A 20,542-nucleotide genomic window follows, 5' to 3' on the forward strand; every position below is an offset into this window, starting at 1 on the left:
TGCAGCACAAAATACTATACCTGAAGCTATCAAAATAGCATTGATAAATTGTTTCACTGTCTTCTGAAATCGCTTCTTAATCTCTTCCAAGGCTCTCTCCAGTTGTTGCTCCTTCTCCTCACTGTCACTTGCTTTTGCAAGTATCTTTAAAGAGTGAAAGGAGAAACCCAACCATTGTTAGTTAAGATTAGAATCAGGTTTCCAGCACTGCAAACTTTGAATGACATCATGACTGAGGGCAGGCTGGTGCAGTCCTGTTAGAGACCTGTTCAGTTGATAACAGTTTTACTTCCTAGCCATGACCCAAGGTCCCGTGTTCAAGTCTCACAGGAAGAGTGGATCTTTTACCCACATAACTGGTAGCCCATCCCAGGATGAGGAAGACTGGGTGATGATTTCACTTTCCCTCATCTTCTCTTTTAATCCCTGTCCTCTGATGATAATAGTTCATTATTAGGAAGCAGGAATATGATATCGGAGATAAATCACCTAATCACATCCCTCCTGTGTTATTCCTCTTTCCTTTCCTAACCAATGGAAACGTGACATCAAAAATAAGTTAGCCAAATAATCAATCTCCCTCTTTTCTCCAATGCCTTTGCATCTTGAAACCCTATGGATGGAAATGCCTTCAAATTCTTGCAGCTCTTTAAAATGTATAAACTAAATTTTTGATTCAGTTTTATTTTAGGGCCACAAACAGCTAGAGAAAAATGCAGTTCGAAAGGCCACTCTCTCCTGCAGATTGGTTGAGAATGGTAGAAGGACCTTTCTGCACACAAGTGCAGACAGATAACTGATTACCATTAAACAACGGTGGTTCTCAAACTACGGTCCCAGAATCAAAAATAGTCCACAAAAGGAAACTTTTTGTGATGCAAGTGTTGGGAAAGTGGATGGAGAGGTAGACCCATAAGAAGGTCTCTCTCTATGGAGTGATCCAGAGGATTTAAAAAAAAAAAAAAAGAACCACAGCCACACATGATACCATTGCAAACCAAAGGTGAAGGAAATTGCATGGTCATAGATGCCATCTTCCATATGAGACAGTCAGCGTAGAGTTTTTCTGACTATCCACAATAAATAAAAGATCTCTTGGTACTATTTGAAAAATAGAAGGGGGTAACTGGTATCACAGCCAAAATTCCCTCTCTCACTAAATCAGATTCTGATGTCCAGTACTACATTTATATGGCGCTTTTTAACCTAAGGCATTCCAAAGCTCTTTAGAACCTAGATATACAGGAAATGCAGCTATATCTACTATGAAACACTTTAGTTGTTTAACAACAGTCAGCAATATCACATGACAGGTTAGGTCAGGAAGCACAGAAGAAAAACATCTCCAATTGAAACTGCAGGGGGAGTTTAGGAAGGCAAATCAGAATATGGCTGTCACCACGGCTAACAAAACCTGCTGATTTTACTTCTCATCTGAAAGACGATGACCTCAAACTCAAAAAAGAGTCATACAGAAAGTGGAAATTAGGTTAAATTACAAAGGATGAATATAAACTACAAGCATGTAGGAACAAAATTAGAAAGGCCAAGGAAAAAACAAAACAAGATTAAACAACTAGCTGGGGATGTAAAGGATAACAAGAAAACATTTCACAAATACATGAGAAGCAAGAGGAAGACCAAAGACAGGGTACATCCATTCCTCAGTGAGGAGGGAAAAATAAATAACAGAAAACACTGCAGTGGCTGTAGTGTTAAATGACCTTTTTGTTTTAGTTTTCACCAAAAAGTTAGCAGTGACTGAACAACTAACATAGCAATCAGTGTAAAAGGGATAGGATCTGAGGCTAAAATAGGAAAAGAACAAGTTTAAGATTCTTAGACAGGTTAGAGCAGGGGTCGGCAACGTTCGGCATGTGGCTTGCCAGGGTAAGCACCCTGGCGGGCCGGGCCAGTTTTATTTACATGCTGACGCGGCAGGTTCGGCCGATCGCGGCCCCCACTGGCCGCGGTTCACCATCCCGGGCCAATGGGGGCGGCAAGAAATGGCATGGGCGAGCGATGTGCTGGCCGTGGCTTCTCACCACCCCCATTGGCCCGGGACAGCGAACCGCGGCCAGTGGGGACGGCGATCGCCCAAACCTGCCGCGTCAGCAGGTAAATAAAACTGGCCCGGCCCGCCAGGGTGCTTACCCTGGCGAGCCGTGTGCCGAACATTGCCGACCCCTGGGTTAGAGTTCTTCAAGTTGACAGGGCCTGATGAAATGCATCCTAGAATTCTTAAGGAACTGGCTGCAGATATCTCTGAACCACTAGTGATTATCTTTGAAAACCCATGGAGGACGGGAGAGCAGACTGGAAAAGGGAAAATATAGTAATTCTCTATAAAAAGGGGAATAAGGACAACATATTATTGACCAGTCACTTTAACTTCAGCACCTGGAAAGATAATGGAGCAAATAAACAATCAATTTGTAAGCACCTACAAGAAAATAAAGTGATAAATAACAGTCGTCAAGAGCAAATCGTGTCAATCAACCTAATATCCTTCTTTGACAAAGTAACAAGCCTGTAGGAAGCAGTAGATGTGATATATCCAACTTTAGTAATGCTTTTGATATTGTCTTTCGTGACCGTCTCATTAATAAACTAGAGAAACATAGCCTAGATGAACCTAATATAAAGTGGGTGCACAACTGGTTGAGAAAGAGTACTCAGAGCATAGTTATCGATGGTTCATAATCAAATGGAAGGACATATCGAATGGGGTCCTACGGGGATCGAGTTCTATTCAATATCTTCATACATGATTTGGATAATGGCATAGACAGTACACTTCTAAAATTTGCAGACAATACCAAGCTGGGAGGGGTTGCAAGCACTTTGGAGGACAGGATTAGAATTCAAAATGACTTGACAAACTGGATAAATAGTCTGAAATAAATAGGATGAAATTTGATAAGGACAAAGGAGGGAATAATCAGTTGCTCAAATACAAAATGGGAAATGACTGCCTAGGAAGGAGTACTGCAAAAAAGGATCTGGGGGTTACAGTTGATCACAAACTAAATACAGTCAACAGTGCAATTCTGTTGCAAAAAAAGCAAACCTCATACTGGGATGTATTAGCAGGAATGTTGTAAGTAAGACATGAGAAGTAATTCTTCCACTCTACTCAGCACTGGTAAGGCTCAACTGGAGTATTGTGTCCAGTTCTGGGCACCACACTTTGGGAAAGATGTGGACAAATTGGAGAAAGTCTGGAGAGCAACAAAAATGACTGAAGGTCTAGAAAACATCACCTATGAGGGAAGATTGAAAAAACTGGGTTTGTTTAGTCAGGAGAAGAGAAGACTGAGGTGGGACCATCTTCAAATACTTAAAGGGTTATTATAAAAAGGAGGGTGATCAATTGTTTTCCTTAACTACTCAGGACAGGACAAGAAGTAAGGGGCTTAAATTGCAGCAAGGGAGGGTAGACATTAGGAAAAACTTCCTAGCTGTCAGGGTAGTTAAGCACTGGAACAAATTGTCTAGGGAGGTTGTAGAATCTACGTCACTGGAGGTTTTTAAGAACAGGTTAGACAAACACCTGTCCAGGATGGTCTAGATAATACTTAGTCCTGCCTCAGTGGAGGGGGCTGGATGAGATGACCTATTGAGGTCCCTTCCGGTCCTACATTTCTATGATTTTGTGAAATGAAAAGGACAAATCCAGCGTCCAGGATTCAGTGTTGAGCAAATGATGTTATGAGGCTGTGAAGGCTCCTCCTAGCTACTGTTGTTCTCTATCTCAGAGGTGAGGAGGCCCTGGTTAATCACTTCACACCTGACTGCATCTTGTACTCACAGCTTTGAGGAAGGAGTCTTGAAAGGCTGGGGATTTCTGTAGGCTTCCTGTCTGAGCTTCTCCTGGCTTCTACTACTACAGGGAAACTGGAGTCTACAGGTGTTACAGGTGCGTCCTCTGGGTACACAGTAAGAGGGATGAGCTGTACCTGATGCTCGGTGCTTTGGGGAAGGAGCCCTTCGCATCTAGGGTTTCCATAATTCACCCATATGAACACTCTCTGGTTGTTTCCATGTGAAAGATGGAAGGGGTGGTCTCTGGGTCTAGTGGGAAGGGAGCTCGGTTTATTGTTGGATTTTATTAATTAATATATATTAGTTAAGACACATAATGATGTGTGTCTGAGATTGTTACTTATTACTGTTTTGCATAAAATAGTTTATTTAGAACACTAAACCAAAAACTCTAAAATAATAATCATAATAAAAAAATAGAGGCATTAAACATACAGCATAAATTTGTATATACTTTCTTTCCTACCAAGTATCAAGCACTACAGTGAGAGGTGAAATAGAAAAATTTGACAGAGTTGGATACAGAGAAAAGGAAAGTGATGTACAAAACTGAAAGAGTGATTTTGTTTTAAACAGAAATGTAAATGGGATAAAAGATGGAGGTAAATATTCCTACAGGAAGATTATTGTATTTATTTGTAGTGAGAGATGTCTTGAAGGATGTAATTATAGAAAGGGAAAGTTGAGTAGAAATGTGTCCATTTTAAACAAAGTTAAATGATGTTTTAAGGTGAGCTTTAGAGAGGATTTAACTCACACAGAGGGCATTGAAGTTACTGTATAGTGCTGTACAAAGTGAGAATGACCACTAACTGTGAAGAGTTTGTGGTATATAAAAGAAGAGACCAAGTCCACAGAGACTCAAATAAGTGGAAGGATTAGTTTTGAGAGAGAGCTGGACAAATGTACGAGTGGGATTGTATGACAGTGTTGCTTGTGATGGTGGAGGGCAGGGTTTGGCAGCCCTGAGGGTCCCTTCTGGTTCATGTAGGATGTTCCTAACATTTCCTGCTTCAAGGCTTCAGCCAGTCACCTGCAGAGATCAGGAAGGGATCTTGCCCTCCTGCCCCCCAGTGTATTCTGGGGTTTTTGTCTCCTTCCTCCAAAGCATCAGAGATGGTTACAGCTGGAGATGAAACCGTGGACAGGGTGGGCCAGTGCTCTGAGGTGGCACCGTGCATTCTCTCTCTCTCTCATGCTTCCCTGGCTTGTTCTTGCTCACATGCTAAGGGTCTAATGATTGCCATATATGGATTTGGGAAGGGATTTCCCCCCACCCCCCGGTCAGATTGGCAGTGACATTGGGGTTTTTTTGGCTTCCCCTGCAGTGTGTGGATGTTGCTTGCTTGCCAGGATCCTTTGGGTACATCTCACGTAAACAATTTGTTGCCATTAAGGGGCCTCAGGCATTGGTGCACCTGTCCCTCCTGTTCTCTGTCTGTGACACATAATAGTCCAGTCTGCTGTGGACTGTAATACTTTGGTCTAATTTCAGTTGTTGGGTTTAGTGAGCGGGTGCTGCGTGGTGTTGGTGGCCTGTGATTTAGAGAAGGTCGGACTAGATGATCTGGTGGTCCCTTCTGGCCTTAAATTATATGACCTCCTACAGCATAACAGTTCCATATTGGCTCAGCACTGACCTACGAAGAATGTTTCCTACTAAATGCAAACTCTCCTTGACAATAGTGAGAATAGATTTTTAAATATTTAATAGATATTTATATATTTCAGTGAAACTTGCATTTTCAAACATGGAGAGCAAGAACATTTTGAAAGCTATCCAGAATGTCTAGCATCTACATATATGTGATTTAAATTGGCCAGATCCCCAATTAGTGTAAAACTGAAGTCAATGGAGTGACACTAATTTACACCTGAAGATCTGGCCCATTCTCAGATACCAGAAAAATGAAGCTAGCATTCCACACCAAACCTAAAGTTCTTAAAGGACACTATAATCAGGCCCAAAATTTAGACAAGCTTTTATAAATCTATCACCACTAAAAATGCTTCCAAGATTTTACCCTCTCTTAATTCAATGGTAACATTAGTTTTCCCATCAAATAAACATTCCCCTGCAGTCCTGCCTTTTCAGCATTGAAAACCTGAAAATGAAGTTGACCATAAACAAAAATGTCACCGAGAGAGCAAAGAAAAGATTTTAAAAGTAAATGGGATTTCAAACATTATTTCAGCTTAAATTGGCTAAGAGGTTAGCAGCAAGTAAAGACATGTATTTATTTGCCACATACTGTTTGGTTTTGAAGTTGACAGATTTCCGCTCTGTATGATGAATAAACCTTTATATTTTATCTGTCTTCTAAAAGTGAAAACAGTAAAAACAAAAATGCCAGCTGGGAGGATGATGAATTCTAAGTATAAAGTCTGGCCCAATTAACACCAAATGGTGGAGGAATATGTCACTCAGGCAGCCTATGAAGGCAGCCTCTGGGCTAATAAAACATTTTAATTGAAAGATTGTCTTTCTATAAAAGTGCATCCACAATATAAATATTTAGGGAAGGACCTGTGAATGAGTCTTAAGAGAGGGTTGTCTTTAAGGCAGGTTTCAATGTAGTTCCTAGGGGTTACTTTTCAAAGGTCAATGGGAGCCTTGGGAAGCAATTTAAAAACATCCAGTCTTAAAATGGGGATGTATTGTTTATCTACTTTCCTTAAATGTAATGTTTGCTTTTGCTGATAAGTCAAAACCTGAGGTAAAAGCATCTGCAAGCAAACCAGCACTGTACTCTAATGCCTGAGGCTCGGGGCAATTCACTCCAGTACAGAGGTCCCGCGCAAGGTTTATTCCTGATGACTACCTACTTATGTACCATAAAAAGCCCCACTCAGACAGACCCTTAACACAGGATTTCAAGTGCATAAGGCTTGGCACTAGCCCCCTTGTCCTGGGGTAAATTTCACCACTAGTGCATAGGAAGGGTGGGTGAAACATAGCCCACAGTTTAGCTACACCCCCTCAGATCAGGAAACGAGGCTGGAAATTGGAAGAAAACCGCCCTTTCATGTGAATTCTAGCATTTCTGGTTGCAAGTCAGTGGGAAATATTGCTGATTATTATTAGTATAGTAATACCACAGTGCAATAAGTACCTTCCCTGCCTGAAGAGCTCACAGTCCAAGAATTACAAATGCAAAGGATGTCTCTGACACCCCATCATTTAGAAATAGGTCATTTATGCCTCACTATGGGCCTGATCCTGCATTTTTTGCACACCCAAAGCCAGATCTTCAGCTCCCTCCTGCAGTCCCTCCCTCTGCTCCTTTGTACTGCTTCAGCAGCACACTGTAACCAGAAAGCCAAGGTAAGAAGAACCCATGGGTGGAACAGAACTGGTAAAAGGACTCTACACTCATCCTCTTCACAATCCCTACGTAGAGGGCAGCAAGGTCAGGGAAAGATGGTGGCCAACAGTGGGTGCAAGAACAACCCTAGGGAGGCTCTGTTGTAGTTGACCACAACTTGGTGTGGCCATGAAGCATCAGATACCAGGTCAGTCACTGGATCGGGGGGACAGAGGTAGCAAAAAGTTATCTTTGCCCCTTTCTCAGTTGCACCAGGTGCAGCACCAGGACAGTCTGACAGTTCCTGGGGCATTTGGGGTATACAAGGAATGTAGGATCAGGCCTGATACTGAATCGTTTCTGCTTCTGGTCCACTTCAAAATCAAGAAATGCAAAGTCACATGCAAAACAATAGTTCAAAATATGAACTGAACTTATCTAAAACTAGAGTAGACACCATTAAAACCTCCACATTTGCCTCTAGTCCCCTGCAATGACTATGGTCCCTTCCTATTCTTAGAAGAGGAGATAGCTCCTTAGTAATTGCACTGTATCAGAGGGGTAGCCATGTTAGTCTGAATCTGTAAAAAGCAACAGAGGGTCCTGTGGCACCTTTAAGACTAACAGAAGTATTGAGAGCATAAGCTTTCGTGGGTAAGAACCCCCTTTCATGGGTAAGATATCTCTTGCATCTGAAGAAGTGAGGTTCTTACCCACGAAAGCTTATGTTCCCAATACTTCTGTTAGTCTTAAAGGTGCCACAGGACCCTCTGTTGCTTTTTAGTAATTGCACTGTGTCTCATGGTGACATGCACCTTTGAAAAGCCTGAGAGAGGGAGAGATGAACAAACACTGAGAGTTTTAATGGCTTTCATTATACAAAAGTTTTATGTTTGGTTCAAGTTTAGGATCTGTCCTTATTTTATCACTCTAATAAATAGGCTTGACTAGGTCAGTGAAAACAGCAATATTTTAGCCATATTTCACATAATATGGCTGGTTAATTAATTTAAAACTGGTTAGCAATTAGTTGGGCACCCAACAGCCATCCTCCCGGATGTAATTCATACATACATTACTGCTGCTTACCCGTCTGTCAGCTTTGGGTGTGTGTGCACATGGAGCTCTTGACAAAGACATATTGACGGTCTCATTCAAACAGGAAAAAGAAAGAGTAATGGAATTTTGACCAAGTACCTTCAGTTTTAGCTGTTCATTTATCTGAGGAAGATAATGGACAGGGTAAATTATGCCTTAGTTTTTGCTGCCACTATTTTCCTACTACATGCTACTCCAGGAGATTTTTATCCATCTCTTCACCTGACAGCTTCCCAGGTCTGTGAAATGCCTCTAACACATTTTGCCAGTGTTTATGCCTCCTTAGAGAAAAACTGAGTTCATTTGTTAATCAAGGGCAGGTTCCTATATTGAAAACATGCAGAAATTCAAATGATTTTGATGGGAAAATCTCTCTCCTGTCAAAACTGTGACTAAAAAGAAATGCAGAGGGTTCTGTAAAATGAAGTGAAGTATGAGAAACTCCTCAAAGTTAAATTATGTGAATTTGTCACAGCCCCACAGGGTTGTGATTTCCGACATGTACGGTTGCTTCATTCAGACCAGAAGTTGAGGGTGCTCAAAACAACATCTCACAGGATTTGGGCTTTAGTCTGCAGTTTTCCAGGAGAACACCCTCAAACAGAAACAAATTAGAATCATGGGGTAATTAATTCTTGGGAGATAGCCTAGCGTCAGCTACATTTTCTTCAGTGAGCACAAACCAATGAAGCTTCTGGTTCACAAATCTTCAGTCCATTCAACCTGTCCTATCTGAGTTAACGTTAAACAATTCAGCTGAGATAAGTGATTTGGATGCCAAATTTCATAGAATATCAGGGTTGGAAGGGACCTCAGGAGGTCATCTAGTCCAACCCCCTGCTCAAAGCAGGACCAATCCCCAACTTCCATTAACAGTAATCAGAATTAGGCACCCCTATCCCTTAGGAGGCTTTGAAAATTTCAGCTGAATTTATGAAGGTCTCCTCAGTCTGGTGGCACACAGCTTCTTTTCGAACTAATAATGCTGCAGATCCAGCTATAGCTGGAAACTGAAATTTCAAGTTACATCTTTCCAAGCCATATTATTGCAGGTTTGATCAACTAGAAATAATCTGCAAGTTAAGACTGGGTGCAAAAGTAGTATCAAAGGGGATAGGCAGAAATAAAACATAATGCATCTACCATCATCACATGGAACAGAAGAACTCAGACAGGATCACAGGTGTTCCTGGTGCAAAACCACACTACACAGAGAGCTATTCTATAGTCTGGGAATGTTCCTAATTTTTCTGTTAGGTCTGTGAATATTGGCATTTAGCAAGAGTTCAGTTTTGTACCTGAAATTCTAAAGACTGTAAAGTCTGGGTCTTTGAAGCCCAACTCCACTTGTGAGTCAAATATCCATCTCTGTCCCTGACTGCTCCTCCTTCAAGATCCATCATCAGTGCAAGTGAACAGCTGGGCAGGACAGAAGGGGAAATACTTGTTAGACTTTGTGTTGATTGGATGGAATGATAATAATAAACATCCAACACTCAGGGGAGAATTCTCAACAAAGATCTTTACACTCTTACAGAGAATCACATAAAACCAGTGCAACCCTGGGCTTCACTACTCAACAGCTTTGCTCTGTTCTGCTCCCCTCCCCTTTCATAAACATTGCTCAGCTCTCTGATGACCTTTTCTACCTGAGTTATGGCATGCATTGTAACCATCAGTTACACCCACTGGGATTAAACTCTTACATGCACCATTAATAAGCACCATTCTGTGCAAAGACTAAGGGTCATGAGAATTAATTATCTTTCTTAAAGAAAGAATGATGGGGATGATAATCATAAACAATTAGTAATAGGTCAGGTTAAGATTCTATCATGGATATTTTTAGTAGAAGTCAGGGGCAGGTTGTGAGCACAAAATAAAACTGCATGGAGGCCCGTGACCTGTCCCTGACTTTTACTAAAAATACCCTGTGGGTACAAATAGAGCACTGCCAGGGCTTGCAGCTGCTCCTGCTCCACCACTGCTCCTGTGCCAGCACTGACCACTGCTGCTTCAGCCCCAGATGAGCTGACACAACCCCAGCCACTGGTCCGCAGGCTGGGGACTGCTGCTCTGCCAGCCTCAGGACTGACCGCTGCCGCTGTTCTGGCGCTCGCTGTTTGGCGGCCCCGGGCTGACCCCTGGCCAGCTGTTCAGTGACCCCACGGCTGACCGTCGGCCAGCTATTCGGCGTGACCGCCGTGACAGAATCCCATCCTTAGTAATAGGAGACTCTTTTTATAGTATATTCAGTTATTATTAACAAGAAGGAACCATTTGATTGGAGTTGAGACCTCTGGGTTGCGTTCCTTCATTCGCCATCAACTAGCTATGTGACCTCAGGCAAATCATTTAACTTCTCTGTGCCTTCAGTCTACTCAGCTGTAAAATAGAGATGATAATGACTACTTCACAGGGTTCAGAGGCTTGCTTAGGTAATATTTGTAAAGTATGCTGGTGTCCTCAGATGGGAAAGCACTCCAGGAGTGTAGAGTCTTATGCACAAGACAAATGGAAGCAATACAGAATTACCAAGAACCCAGGCTTGCAAACACTTGAGCACATGAGTAAATTTATGCATGAGCTGCCACTGGGATTGTTGCGCATGTGCATAAGGTTATTTGGATGCTTAAGTGTTTGCAGGATTGAGGCCTAAACTGACGAAAACCCACCAAAATAACCTACTAATTAATTAAAATGTCCTTGCACACCTCTTGAACTGATATGGCAACATTGTCTAATGAATGTCCACAGCAGAAGATGGGGAAAGGCCTGTGTGATAAATGAAGGGGGGGTAGCCCCCGTTTATGCACACCCAGCCAGCCAGTTAGCTATAAAATCCCTCTTGGTGTCTGTTCTCTGCTTGCTTTACCTGTAAAGGGTTAACAAGCCCACAGGTAAAAGGAAAGGAGTGGGCACCTGATCAAAAGAGCCAATGGGAAGGCTAGAACTTTTAAATTTGGGAAACTTTTAAATTTCCCTTTGTCTGTTGTTCTCTGGGCTGCAGGGACAGAGCAGCAATGCTGTGTAAGGCTTGAACCAGGTATGAAAATTCATCTTCCAGACCTATAAGAAATTATTTGGATAGGGAATGTTTAGTTAGACACTATCAGGTTTATTTTTTATTTTGGTTTGTGGATCTCCTCTGTGCTAACCCCAGATGCTTTTGTTTGCTTGTAACCTTTAAGCTGAAGCCCCAAGAAAGCTATTTTGGGTGCTTAATTTTTGTAATTGTTTCTTTTAAGATCTAGCAAAAAGCCTAAGTGCCATATGTATTTTTTTCCTTTTTGTTTTTAATAAAATTTATCTTTTTTAAGAACAGGATTGGATTTTTGGTGTCCTAATAGTTTTGTGCATATGCTGTTTGATTAGCTGATGGCAACAGCTAATGTCCTTTGTTTTCTTTCTCAGCTTTTCCCCGGAGGGGAGGGTGTGAAAGGGCTTGAGGGTACCCGACAGGAAGGAATTCCCATGTGCTCCTTCCTGAGTTCAAAGAGGTTTTTTTGCATTTGGGTGGTGGCAGAGTTTACCAAGCCAAGGCCAGAGAGAAGCTGTAACCTTGGGAGTTTAATACAAACCGGAAATGGCAAGTATTAATTTTTAAAATCCTTGCAGGCCCCCACTTCTTGCACTTGGAGTGACAGAGTGGGGATTCAGCCTTGACAGTCTGCAAGGGCCTTGAAAGTAAAGACCAGCAGCATCTGTTTGATACACTAGAGAAGGGGGTCCTGATCCAAGTCTGGGGCTGCTAGGTGCTATGGTAATACAAATAAATAAATAATCATAAAGTATTAAAAACCAAAATCCGAGAGCACTGGCAAGTCCTCAGACCATGAAATGTTACAGTTTAGAAAGACTTCTCCCCCCAGCCCCATTGCCATCACCCCTCTGGATGCTTTAAAACCCCTGGGGTTGCCATGTGTCAGCTCTGTGCTCTGACAGGATTGCACCTGTAAAAGAAAGTCATTGCATCCACTAGGCATTAATAGGATTTCTCCCTTTATGTCAAGCACGGGTTACAATGCTAGCTGCAAATATTTTAAGTTCTCTCACGAAATATCTCTTCTGTTTTAGAGCTATGGTTCTTGTTTCTTTCAGTCTGTTTTTGATACATGCCACTGTATCATTTACTGCTCCATCCACTGTTTCCACCACCATCTATACCAGTGCAATAAGCCACCATTTCCGGTTGTAGGGGACTCAGTCAATTACTTAAATTAGATCCCCCGGCCTGATTTTCAGAGGTGTTGAATTCCCACATTTCCCAGGATTCATTCATTGAATGGGCATCAGTATTCCGCCCCCTCCCTCCCCCCCGTATACATATTATCTACACTATAGAAGGAGGTTAAAATCCACTCACCTGGCTTTGAAGGAATAACGCACACATGCCTGGTGGTCAGCTATAAAAGAGGCCAAAAGAGCTAGACTTGGAGCATTATTAAAGAGAAGAGTGATTGTTTTTCCCACACAGCACACGGGGAACTGGCAAGCAGCAATATTTCCTGTTGGGTAACTTATACATACTGTTAAGTACTGTCAACACTTATATATAAGAGACCTTCTGGGATGCTCTGTCCAACTGCATCTTGCCACATTATAAGTAGCACCAACTCCAGTTCTTGCATTTGGACCTCACAGTACCCAAGACATTTTTGGCCTCCCAAGGCAATCATATTTGTTTTGTTCCCCTCCTCCCCTCACCACCAGACTAGCCCCATTTCCTGAAGCTCACAGTACCTAACAGTACCCTGGTAGAAGCATAAGTTCTGTACCACATAATAGCCTCTAAGTGAATACCTTTGCCCTACATCTCTGGAACCAGCTCCATTCACATGTCCACTAGAACCAGAGTTTGACAATATTCAGGGCACAGTATGAGATCTATGATTTTGGGCTATACTTTTGATCAAACTTTGGTAATATTAAGGAAAAAGGGAATTTTCTTAGCGAGCAAGGAGTTTGTTAAAATGTCTTTTGTAATTGACAGCTTTACTGATGAACAACACCAATATCTATTACTAAAATAAATAATGTGTGGTGTCTGTAGTTAGGAAACTGTAATGCCTTTTCTCATGTACTTCAAAGGACTTTGCTTATATGTAGAGACAGTAGCCATTGTGTTCTCATGGTTGAGGCAGATGAGAGCTAGATGAAGATCTCAAAACTATTTTTCGACAGAAAATTGACTACGTGAAAATTTTTGCAGAGAGTGTCTGCGTCCTTGAAAATGGTTGATTTTTCATCAGAAAACAAAACACCTGAAAACTTCCAGTCAAAAATCTACATGTTTTTGGTCCTGAACATTTTTGGGTGTTTGGGTGGTGTGTTTTCCAAAAAATGTGGGGGGTTTAGCTTTTAAAAAAAGTCAAAATTTTGAAATGACAATTTTGACCAGAATGATTTTTTTAAATGTTAATGAAAATCATGTATGTTTTTAAAAAAATCATTTTCCAACCAGTTCTGCTGCAGACTGTCACAAAGAGGGTGACATACACCATGTTCTTGCATGGAAACTTTACTTTTGTTCTTTCTTGCTGCTTTTCTGATGCTAAAATAAGTCACTCAGCCTGAAAGGTAATTGGGTGGGTCTTTGTGTGCAGAAAAACATAAGAGCAATTTCTCCATCTAGAAATAACTATCAGCTACAAAGTTACTGCCATGCTACCAATTACTCCCATTATATAGCACCTTGGCATAGTGGAAAACACCAGATCCTGGCTGTGAATACTTCCAAAGCGCCTTTCCATCCTTAGTACTGATGATATGTGCATTTTGCTAAACTATTAGAGATTAGGCTGAATCACAGGCAGCTGAATAAAGATTGTCTGACTGAGCACAGGGTCTGTCTCTCGCTTGAGCACCAGTTCTTTAAGGGCTTAATTCACTGACGTCTTCACAACCAACACTGCAGCAATTGATTCTATTAACCAAAGTGAGGAGCTAGAAACAGAATAAAAAAAGGAAGCATGTCGCCAAATGAGCCCTTTGTGTTTTATATACGGTATTAGAAAGCAGAGACTGGATAAAACGTGATGAATGGATTCATTTAAACTAGAGAAATGATATGAATTTTTTGACTAGGAGCTTTAAATTCTTAATTCCCAGTTCAGTCAAAAGGTCAAACTGAACATGAGCTCTTGTGAAACAACCACAAATTGAACTACAAAGGAGCTGAAAGGTAGTGGGCAGAAATTGCCTCAGAGATGGAGTGAGGGATTCAGTGGTAGTTCAGACAGTACTCTTCTTCCTCCTTGCCTCTTAACAGTCTGTGAACTCCCTGAAGGACTGGAACTGAAAGTTTAATTTATGAAAATTAAATTATGCTGGGCAAGAAGCTGCATTTCTCCCCACTATCCAACAATTTCAGGGTCTTTTGGGGGATGGACTGGGTTATTAATTATGAATGACAGCTGACTGCCAATGTTTCCAGCTATGCTCTGCAAAGGGGTTTTCAGTGAAAATCACCGGCCTACAATTAGCATTGGGAAAACTTGCTTGGGTAGCACAAAAATGGATCCAAAACTTGGTGTGTTCTTTGAACCTGAACTGGAATTAACTGGGGATTCAAAACACCCTGGTCACATTTCTAAATGTACTAAAGTGTATTGTTAGCACTTTCGGGCAGAGACCATCTTTTTGTTCTGAGTTTGTACAGCACCGAGCACAAAGGGGTCCTGCTCCATGCCTGGGGCTCCCAGGTGCTACAACCATATGAATAATAATACCTTAAATGTCTTTGAGCTGCCTGATCATAATTAGGACCAGAAGCAAAAGGGACAAAATCTAATTTAATCTATTCCATCTATCTAACCTAAATGTTTACACTACCCCAATCATCCCGGCATCTGAGCGCCACCAGTGGTTGCGCTTTCTACCAGTTTGAGAGATTCTACCAGTTATAATAGAAATCTCTCTCTGGCCAGTAAAATCTTTCAAATGAATAGAAACATTTTAAGTGTGACCGTTGTAAGTGTTGCAAAAGGGGCTTTTCTTTCCAGCCCAGGAAAAAGCCCTAGAAATCACCTGCTCGCATGAGATTCACATCACAGTTTGGCAGGCCAATGATATCTGGATGCCTTAGGTGAGGTTTGGCTGAGTATCTGAGCTTCTTAGTGCCTGGTAAACCAAACGGTTGAGTCTTCTGGGCATTCACCCATCTCTAGCTGTTAGCAATGGTTCATGTAAGGACCAGATGGTAGACAGGGGATGGATCACTTGCTGATTACCTGTTCTGTTCACTCCCTCTGAAGCACCTGGCACGGGCCACTGCCGGAAGACAGGATACTGGGCTAGATGGATCATTGGTCTGACCCAGCATAGCCGTTCTTATGTTCACATGGAAAAAGCAAATTACCTTCTCCAATTCCCACTGACTTCAATCAGGGGGAGATTAGGTCCTAAATGTGGGACTTCATCCAGCAGTCAGGAGAGAACCAAACCAAATGCTATACAATGCTTTTATAGACCGTGCTTCCACCAACATGGCTTGAGCACACCTCTTGTTAGAACCCATTAGGCTCTCCAATCTCTTGGATCAATGCAGTAGGCAGTGTTGGAAGGGTGGCACAATTTAGTTTCAATTGAGGGAATAGGAAAGGTTAATCTGTCATTGGTTGCTTACAGGAAATCAGATCAAAGTAGCCTGCAGGAATCCACTGAGCCTCAAAGCACCTGGAGAACTCATCTTCTCTCTCAGCTATGTTATCCTGGGTTGTTATGTAATACAAGGGTGTGTAATAGTCAGAAATGTATGTGTGTGTGTGCGCCTGACTAAATCTGATCACTTTCCAGTCTGAATTTTCTCTTAGACCCATGAAAAAGCACTGTTCTTCCATTTCAAGATACACTGGAAGGCAGTCGCCCTTAGCTTCTATTAATCTTGCCACTATAAATCCCCCCTCCTAATCCCTCACTAAAAAATATCTAAATCATGGATGAACACTATTTTCCTCTAGGATATACCAGGGGTTGATTTCTCCTTAGTATGAGCATTCAGTAACTATCTACAATATTTTGTTCCTCTTTGGACATCCATAGAGAACTAATCCGAAAGTGTCGCTCCCTCAGCAACTCGTTCTTTGTACTGTGTACTGTACATTTTGACACTTCACCAAGGAAAGGCAATGGTACTTGTGCTGCTACTATGTGATTCAGGGGGATTAGTGGCGGGAGAGCCTAGGCCAGATACTAAGTGACTAGTTCATGGCTGTGGAGTGGCACAGAAGAAGCATCTCCCTGTAAATCCTGTTATAACCCACCCTTCTCCCTTGGTTTCAATAGAAGGATACAAAATAAATGCTGTCCCATCAGGAAAGGCAAAATAGAGCTTTGGTGGTTTAGGCTTGCGTTCTGTTGGCAGTGGGACCATCTGCCCACCTTTCCTAGAGGTGATGGATGGTGACCCGAGCACAGTGGCATAGTTTCGCACTATTAGGGGCTTTGTATGGCCCTTTGCTTTCATTGCAGCCTTCTCTTCCTCTCTAAAGTGAATAGGAATAAACGAATTGTCTGTCTCTGAAACATTCCAAATTCACGAGGCCAGGGGGCGAGGCCCTGAGCTGGCATGAACAGGTGTGGCTCTATTGATTTCATTGCTTTATACCAGCTGAGGGTCTGGCCCTCTGCATTTATTTTGAAATTACTACTGTACAAGTCAGGCTTTTAAAAAAAAAATTTTTTTGACACCTGTGTCAAGAAAGGGCCCTGCCCACTTTTCTTTTTAGAGAATCTTACTAATTTTTTCCCCTCTCTCTCTCTCTCTCTCTGTTTTAAAGTAGTGAGTTTACTGCTTCTGAAAGGTACCGGATGAAAAGAAATGCATCCACAGAACAAATAACACACAATGAGATACAGTGCAAGCTGCTGCTGAGCCTCTCCACTCGCTAATGTGCTTCATCCCTGCCCTGGGGGCGGGGGGAACAGCTCTAGAAGTGAGAGGGACGTTCAGTCACAAGGGCTCTTTTAGTCAGTTCTTGGCCTCTCTATTGGGACTACCACAAAGGGCATCCTTCAGTGCCAATTTTCTGTCATGTGTATATCTAACCAATGGGAACCAGATGAGAGACTGGTCACCAACTAGCCATCCGATGGTAACAACTACCAGCCTGGCAATATAGACATGAAAAGTTCATTCCTCACTAGCAATTCTCTGAACCACCCATTCCTTCTTTTTATAGCACTCTATTGGCTATAGTTTTAATTTTCTTTTTAGCCCTGAGTGATGTAATACTCTTGAAGGTAATATTCTGTTCCCCTACTGAATTCATCCCCTTCCGTTTTCGAATACTGATCATTTCCCCCCACCCTCCCTTTTCATTTCTAATAGGGTCTAAAAACAACTATCTTCTTGTGGTCAGGAAAGATCAAAGGGAACATTTCTCACAAATAGAAGCCTTAACCATAGTATCCTCAATCAATTCCAATTTGGGTAATTACAGATTGTGCCATCATAAATTCCCCCTGCAGTTTCAATTTCAAAAACTAGCCTTTTGCTTCCCCTCCTCTGACACGGTTGTGGGACGCAGATTGGAAATTAGGTTCTATTCCAGAGATGGCTGAAATCTCTGTGGTCTTTAAAGCATTCTCAGGATGACAGGCACTAATTATATAATAAATTGTAGTGAAAAGTTATCTTCCAGAGAACCTTGCTGGCATTCTAGTCTTTCAATTCAAGTCAGCTACCTGGGAGGGAGGGCCTATAGCCCATGGCCAATACAGAGTGGTATGACAGATAAACAAACACAACTCTTTAAAATGCGTATTTCCTTGAAACCAGAAGTTAATCAGACAAGAGAAACCTATCAGCCAAAAACACTTTTTAGAGATATGAGCCCTCAAACCAGCCACTAACTGAGATGGATTAGGAACAAACTTCTCCTGTGGGTAGATTATTCCTTAATTGTCCATTATGGGGTTGCCTTCCTATAAAATATCTATTGCTGGCCGCTGCTGGAGACATGATATTGAACAAGACTGACCATAGATCTGATCTGGCATGGACTTTTCTATGTTCCTATCCCACCACTTAGTCCTTTTCCCACCCATGCCTTAGGCTTTAGCCTTGGTCATTGGAGATGCTTACATATGTCGGCACATTTCTCTCAGCTTCTGCCTGGCTTCAGGGCACGGGTCATGCTGATGGTCAACATTTATCACTTCCTGCATAGGTTTGAATTTAGGGGAACCTGCAAAAGTAAATGTTGAGAAGAAGACTAAAGGCAGCCAGTCTCCTAAACAGTCCCTCTTACTGCCCTTGCCCTGAGAATCTGTGCAAAGGGTTGGGGGAGCTGAGATTACCTTAACCCCCTTTTTCACCATGGACAAGTTGTATCTATTTGAAAGCTGTATTAATTCCACCCCAAAAAATAATAATAAAAGCTTGTCTCTGAATGGCCATAGTACCCTTTTCAGCCCCTGCTCCATCACATCTACACGCTACTGTAATTAAAGCCATCTGAAAAATGGGAATATTTTTCATGAAAATATTCTCTCCTTTTTCATCAGAAAATTTATGAGCAGTTGTACCTGTAATGGAATAAAGCAGAAGTCAGTATATGCAATACACACATGGGAACACTAGAAGGGGTTCCGGGAAGAAGCCTTGAAGGGAAAAAAGTAGAATACCAAAATGGAACACAATGCTACATTCATTTGAATAAAAAGAGCCTGACGATTGCTTGTTTAGATGGGGGGAGAAAAGATGATCCAGGAGTTAGGATGCTAGCCAGGAAATCAGGAGATGTGGGATCAGTTCCTTGCTCTGCTACAGATCTCCTGTATGAGCTTGGACAAGTCACTTAGCCTTTCTGTGCCCTACTTCTCCATCTGTAAAATGGAGAGAATAGCACTGACCTATCTCACAGGGGCATTGGGTGGGTAAATAAATATGTTAAAAAAGATTGTAAGGCACTTAGTATAGTCATGGGAGTCATATATGTACCTAAGATAGATAGTTCAGGGCAAAACTTCACCCAGGCTGTATAGCATCTCCCATTGTTTGCTGGTATATTTGCCTGTGTAGACTGTAGTCAGGAGTGAAGCTGATATTAATAATGCAGATGAGGGATTCCCCACCCTGGCTATCACAAACTCCTATATGGGCCTTTCTTTTGGCTGAGGGTAAAGCACTTGCTATTCATGGTGAGGGTGAGACGTTCCCTAGGCATCGCGCTTACCTGGGGCCTTTGGTAGTTTGTTTTCTTTTGATGCGAGTGAGAAGGTGAGGCAGGACACAGAGACTTGGTGGATTAGTTGGATGGTGGAGGAAATAGGGATAGGCTTGCAGGTGCTGTGTGACACTGGGATTAAGCAGAAACCAGGGTTTAGAAGTTAAAACCAATCAACCAAGAACTTTCAAATGAAAATAGCTATGGAAATAATGACAGATGCCTCGTTGTGTCACAATTCTTGTCAGCCTGATTCATAAACCCGGGGCTGGAGGAAGAAAGGAAAGATGTTCCTGGGGTTAAAGCACTGGACTGGGACTCAGGAGATCTGGGCTCAATTCCCCACTTTTCATAGCCTTTTGCATGACCTTGGGCAAGTCACTCAATCTCTCTTTGCCTCATCTGTAAAATGGGGTTATGGTTATACTTTCTTCTCCATGCCCTTTGCCTGTCTTGTCTATGTAGCCTGGGAACTCTTCTTTGTTCACAGCTTAGCACAGTAGGGTCCCACACTTGATTGGAGCCCTTAATAATAATGAATTTAGTACAGTGCATAGTACTAAAGAGGAGGGAAATCTATTTACTGTGGACAGAGGAGGGCACTAGGACTGAGGAATCCTGGGTTCTTTTCCTAGTTCTGCCATTAATTTTCTGTCAGTGCCTCAGTTCCCCCTCTCTGTAAAATGGATACCTTCATGGAATATTGTGAGAATTCATTAGCATGCGTAAAGCCCCTTTGAGATACTTGTAAGAAAAGGCACACTTATACAGGCAAACTATTATGCTTATTTATTTTATTTCCCATAAGAAGGATACAATTGTATCACAGCCTTCAAAAACCTGGATACTGTTTTCTATCCCCACCTCTTTTTTTGGGTGCTTGTGCCATTAATTCAGCAGCCTCCTCCTGGTTCTTGGGACATAGCAGCTGACCTGCCTCCAAAAACTTTCTGGTAACCTCATCGGAACTACATCCTGAGGGGGAAAAAAATCAGGTAGAAAAAAATTAGAGGTCTCTTCCTGTTAATGCCGTCTTCTATCAATAAATCAGAGTTTCTCCCTAAGATAACAAGTGCATAGAAACGTTAATATGCTTTCTCCTCAAGAGCTGATAATGATGTGATTTGAAAAGTTTGACATATC

General features: G+C 42.0%; 1 protein-coding gene across 1 annotated transcript in view; it reads right to left on the reverse strand.

Annotated features, from left to right (window-relative positions):
- The window catches only part of C7H3orf20 (chromosome 7 C3orf20 homolog), a 52,050-nt gene that overhangs the window by 30,374 nt on the left and 1,134 nt on the right, over positions 1 to 20,542 (reverse strand). Inside the window, exons 2-9 of the mRNA XM_034777297.1 lie at positions 20,264 to 20,374; positions 19,409 to 19,531; positions 18,316 to 18,418; positions 16,523 to 16,714; positions 12,595 to 12,747; positions 9,527 to 9,647; positions 8,220 to 8,351; positions 21 to 144 (exon numbers count right to left, since the gene is read on the reverse strand). Of these exons, the coding sequence (XP_034633188.1) occupies positions 21 to 144; positions 8,220 to 8,351; positions 9,527 to 9,647; positions 12,595 to 12,747; positions 16,523 to 16,714; positions 18,316 to 18,418; positions 19,409 to 19,531; positions 20,264 to 20,374 (1,059 nt within the window). The remainder of the gene's footprint in view (positions 1 to 20; positions 145 to 8,219; positions 8,352 to 9,526; positions 9,648 to 12,594; positions 12,748 to 16,522; positions 16,715 to 18,315; positions 18,419 to 19,408; positions 19,532 to 20,263; positions 20,375 to 20,542) is intronic.

Source organism: Trachemys scripta, chromosome 7, assembly GCF_013100865.1.
Source record: "Trachemys scripta elegans isolate TJP31775 chromosome 7, CAS_Tse_1.0, whole genome shotgun sequence".
NCBI classification, from domain to species: domain Eukaryota; kingdom Metazoa; phylum Chordata; order Testudines; family Emydidae; genus Trachemys; species Trachemys scripta.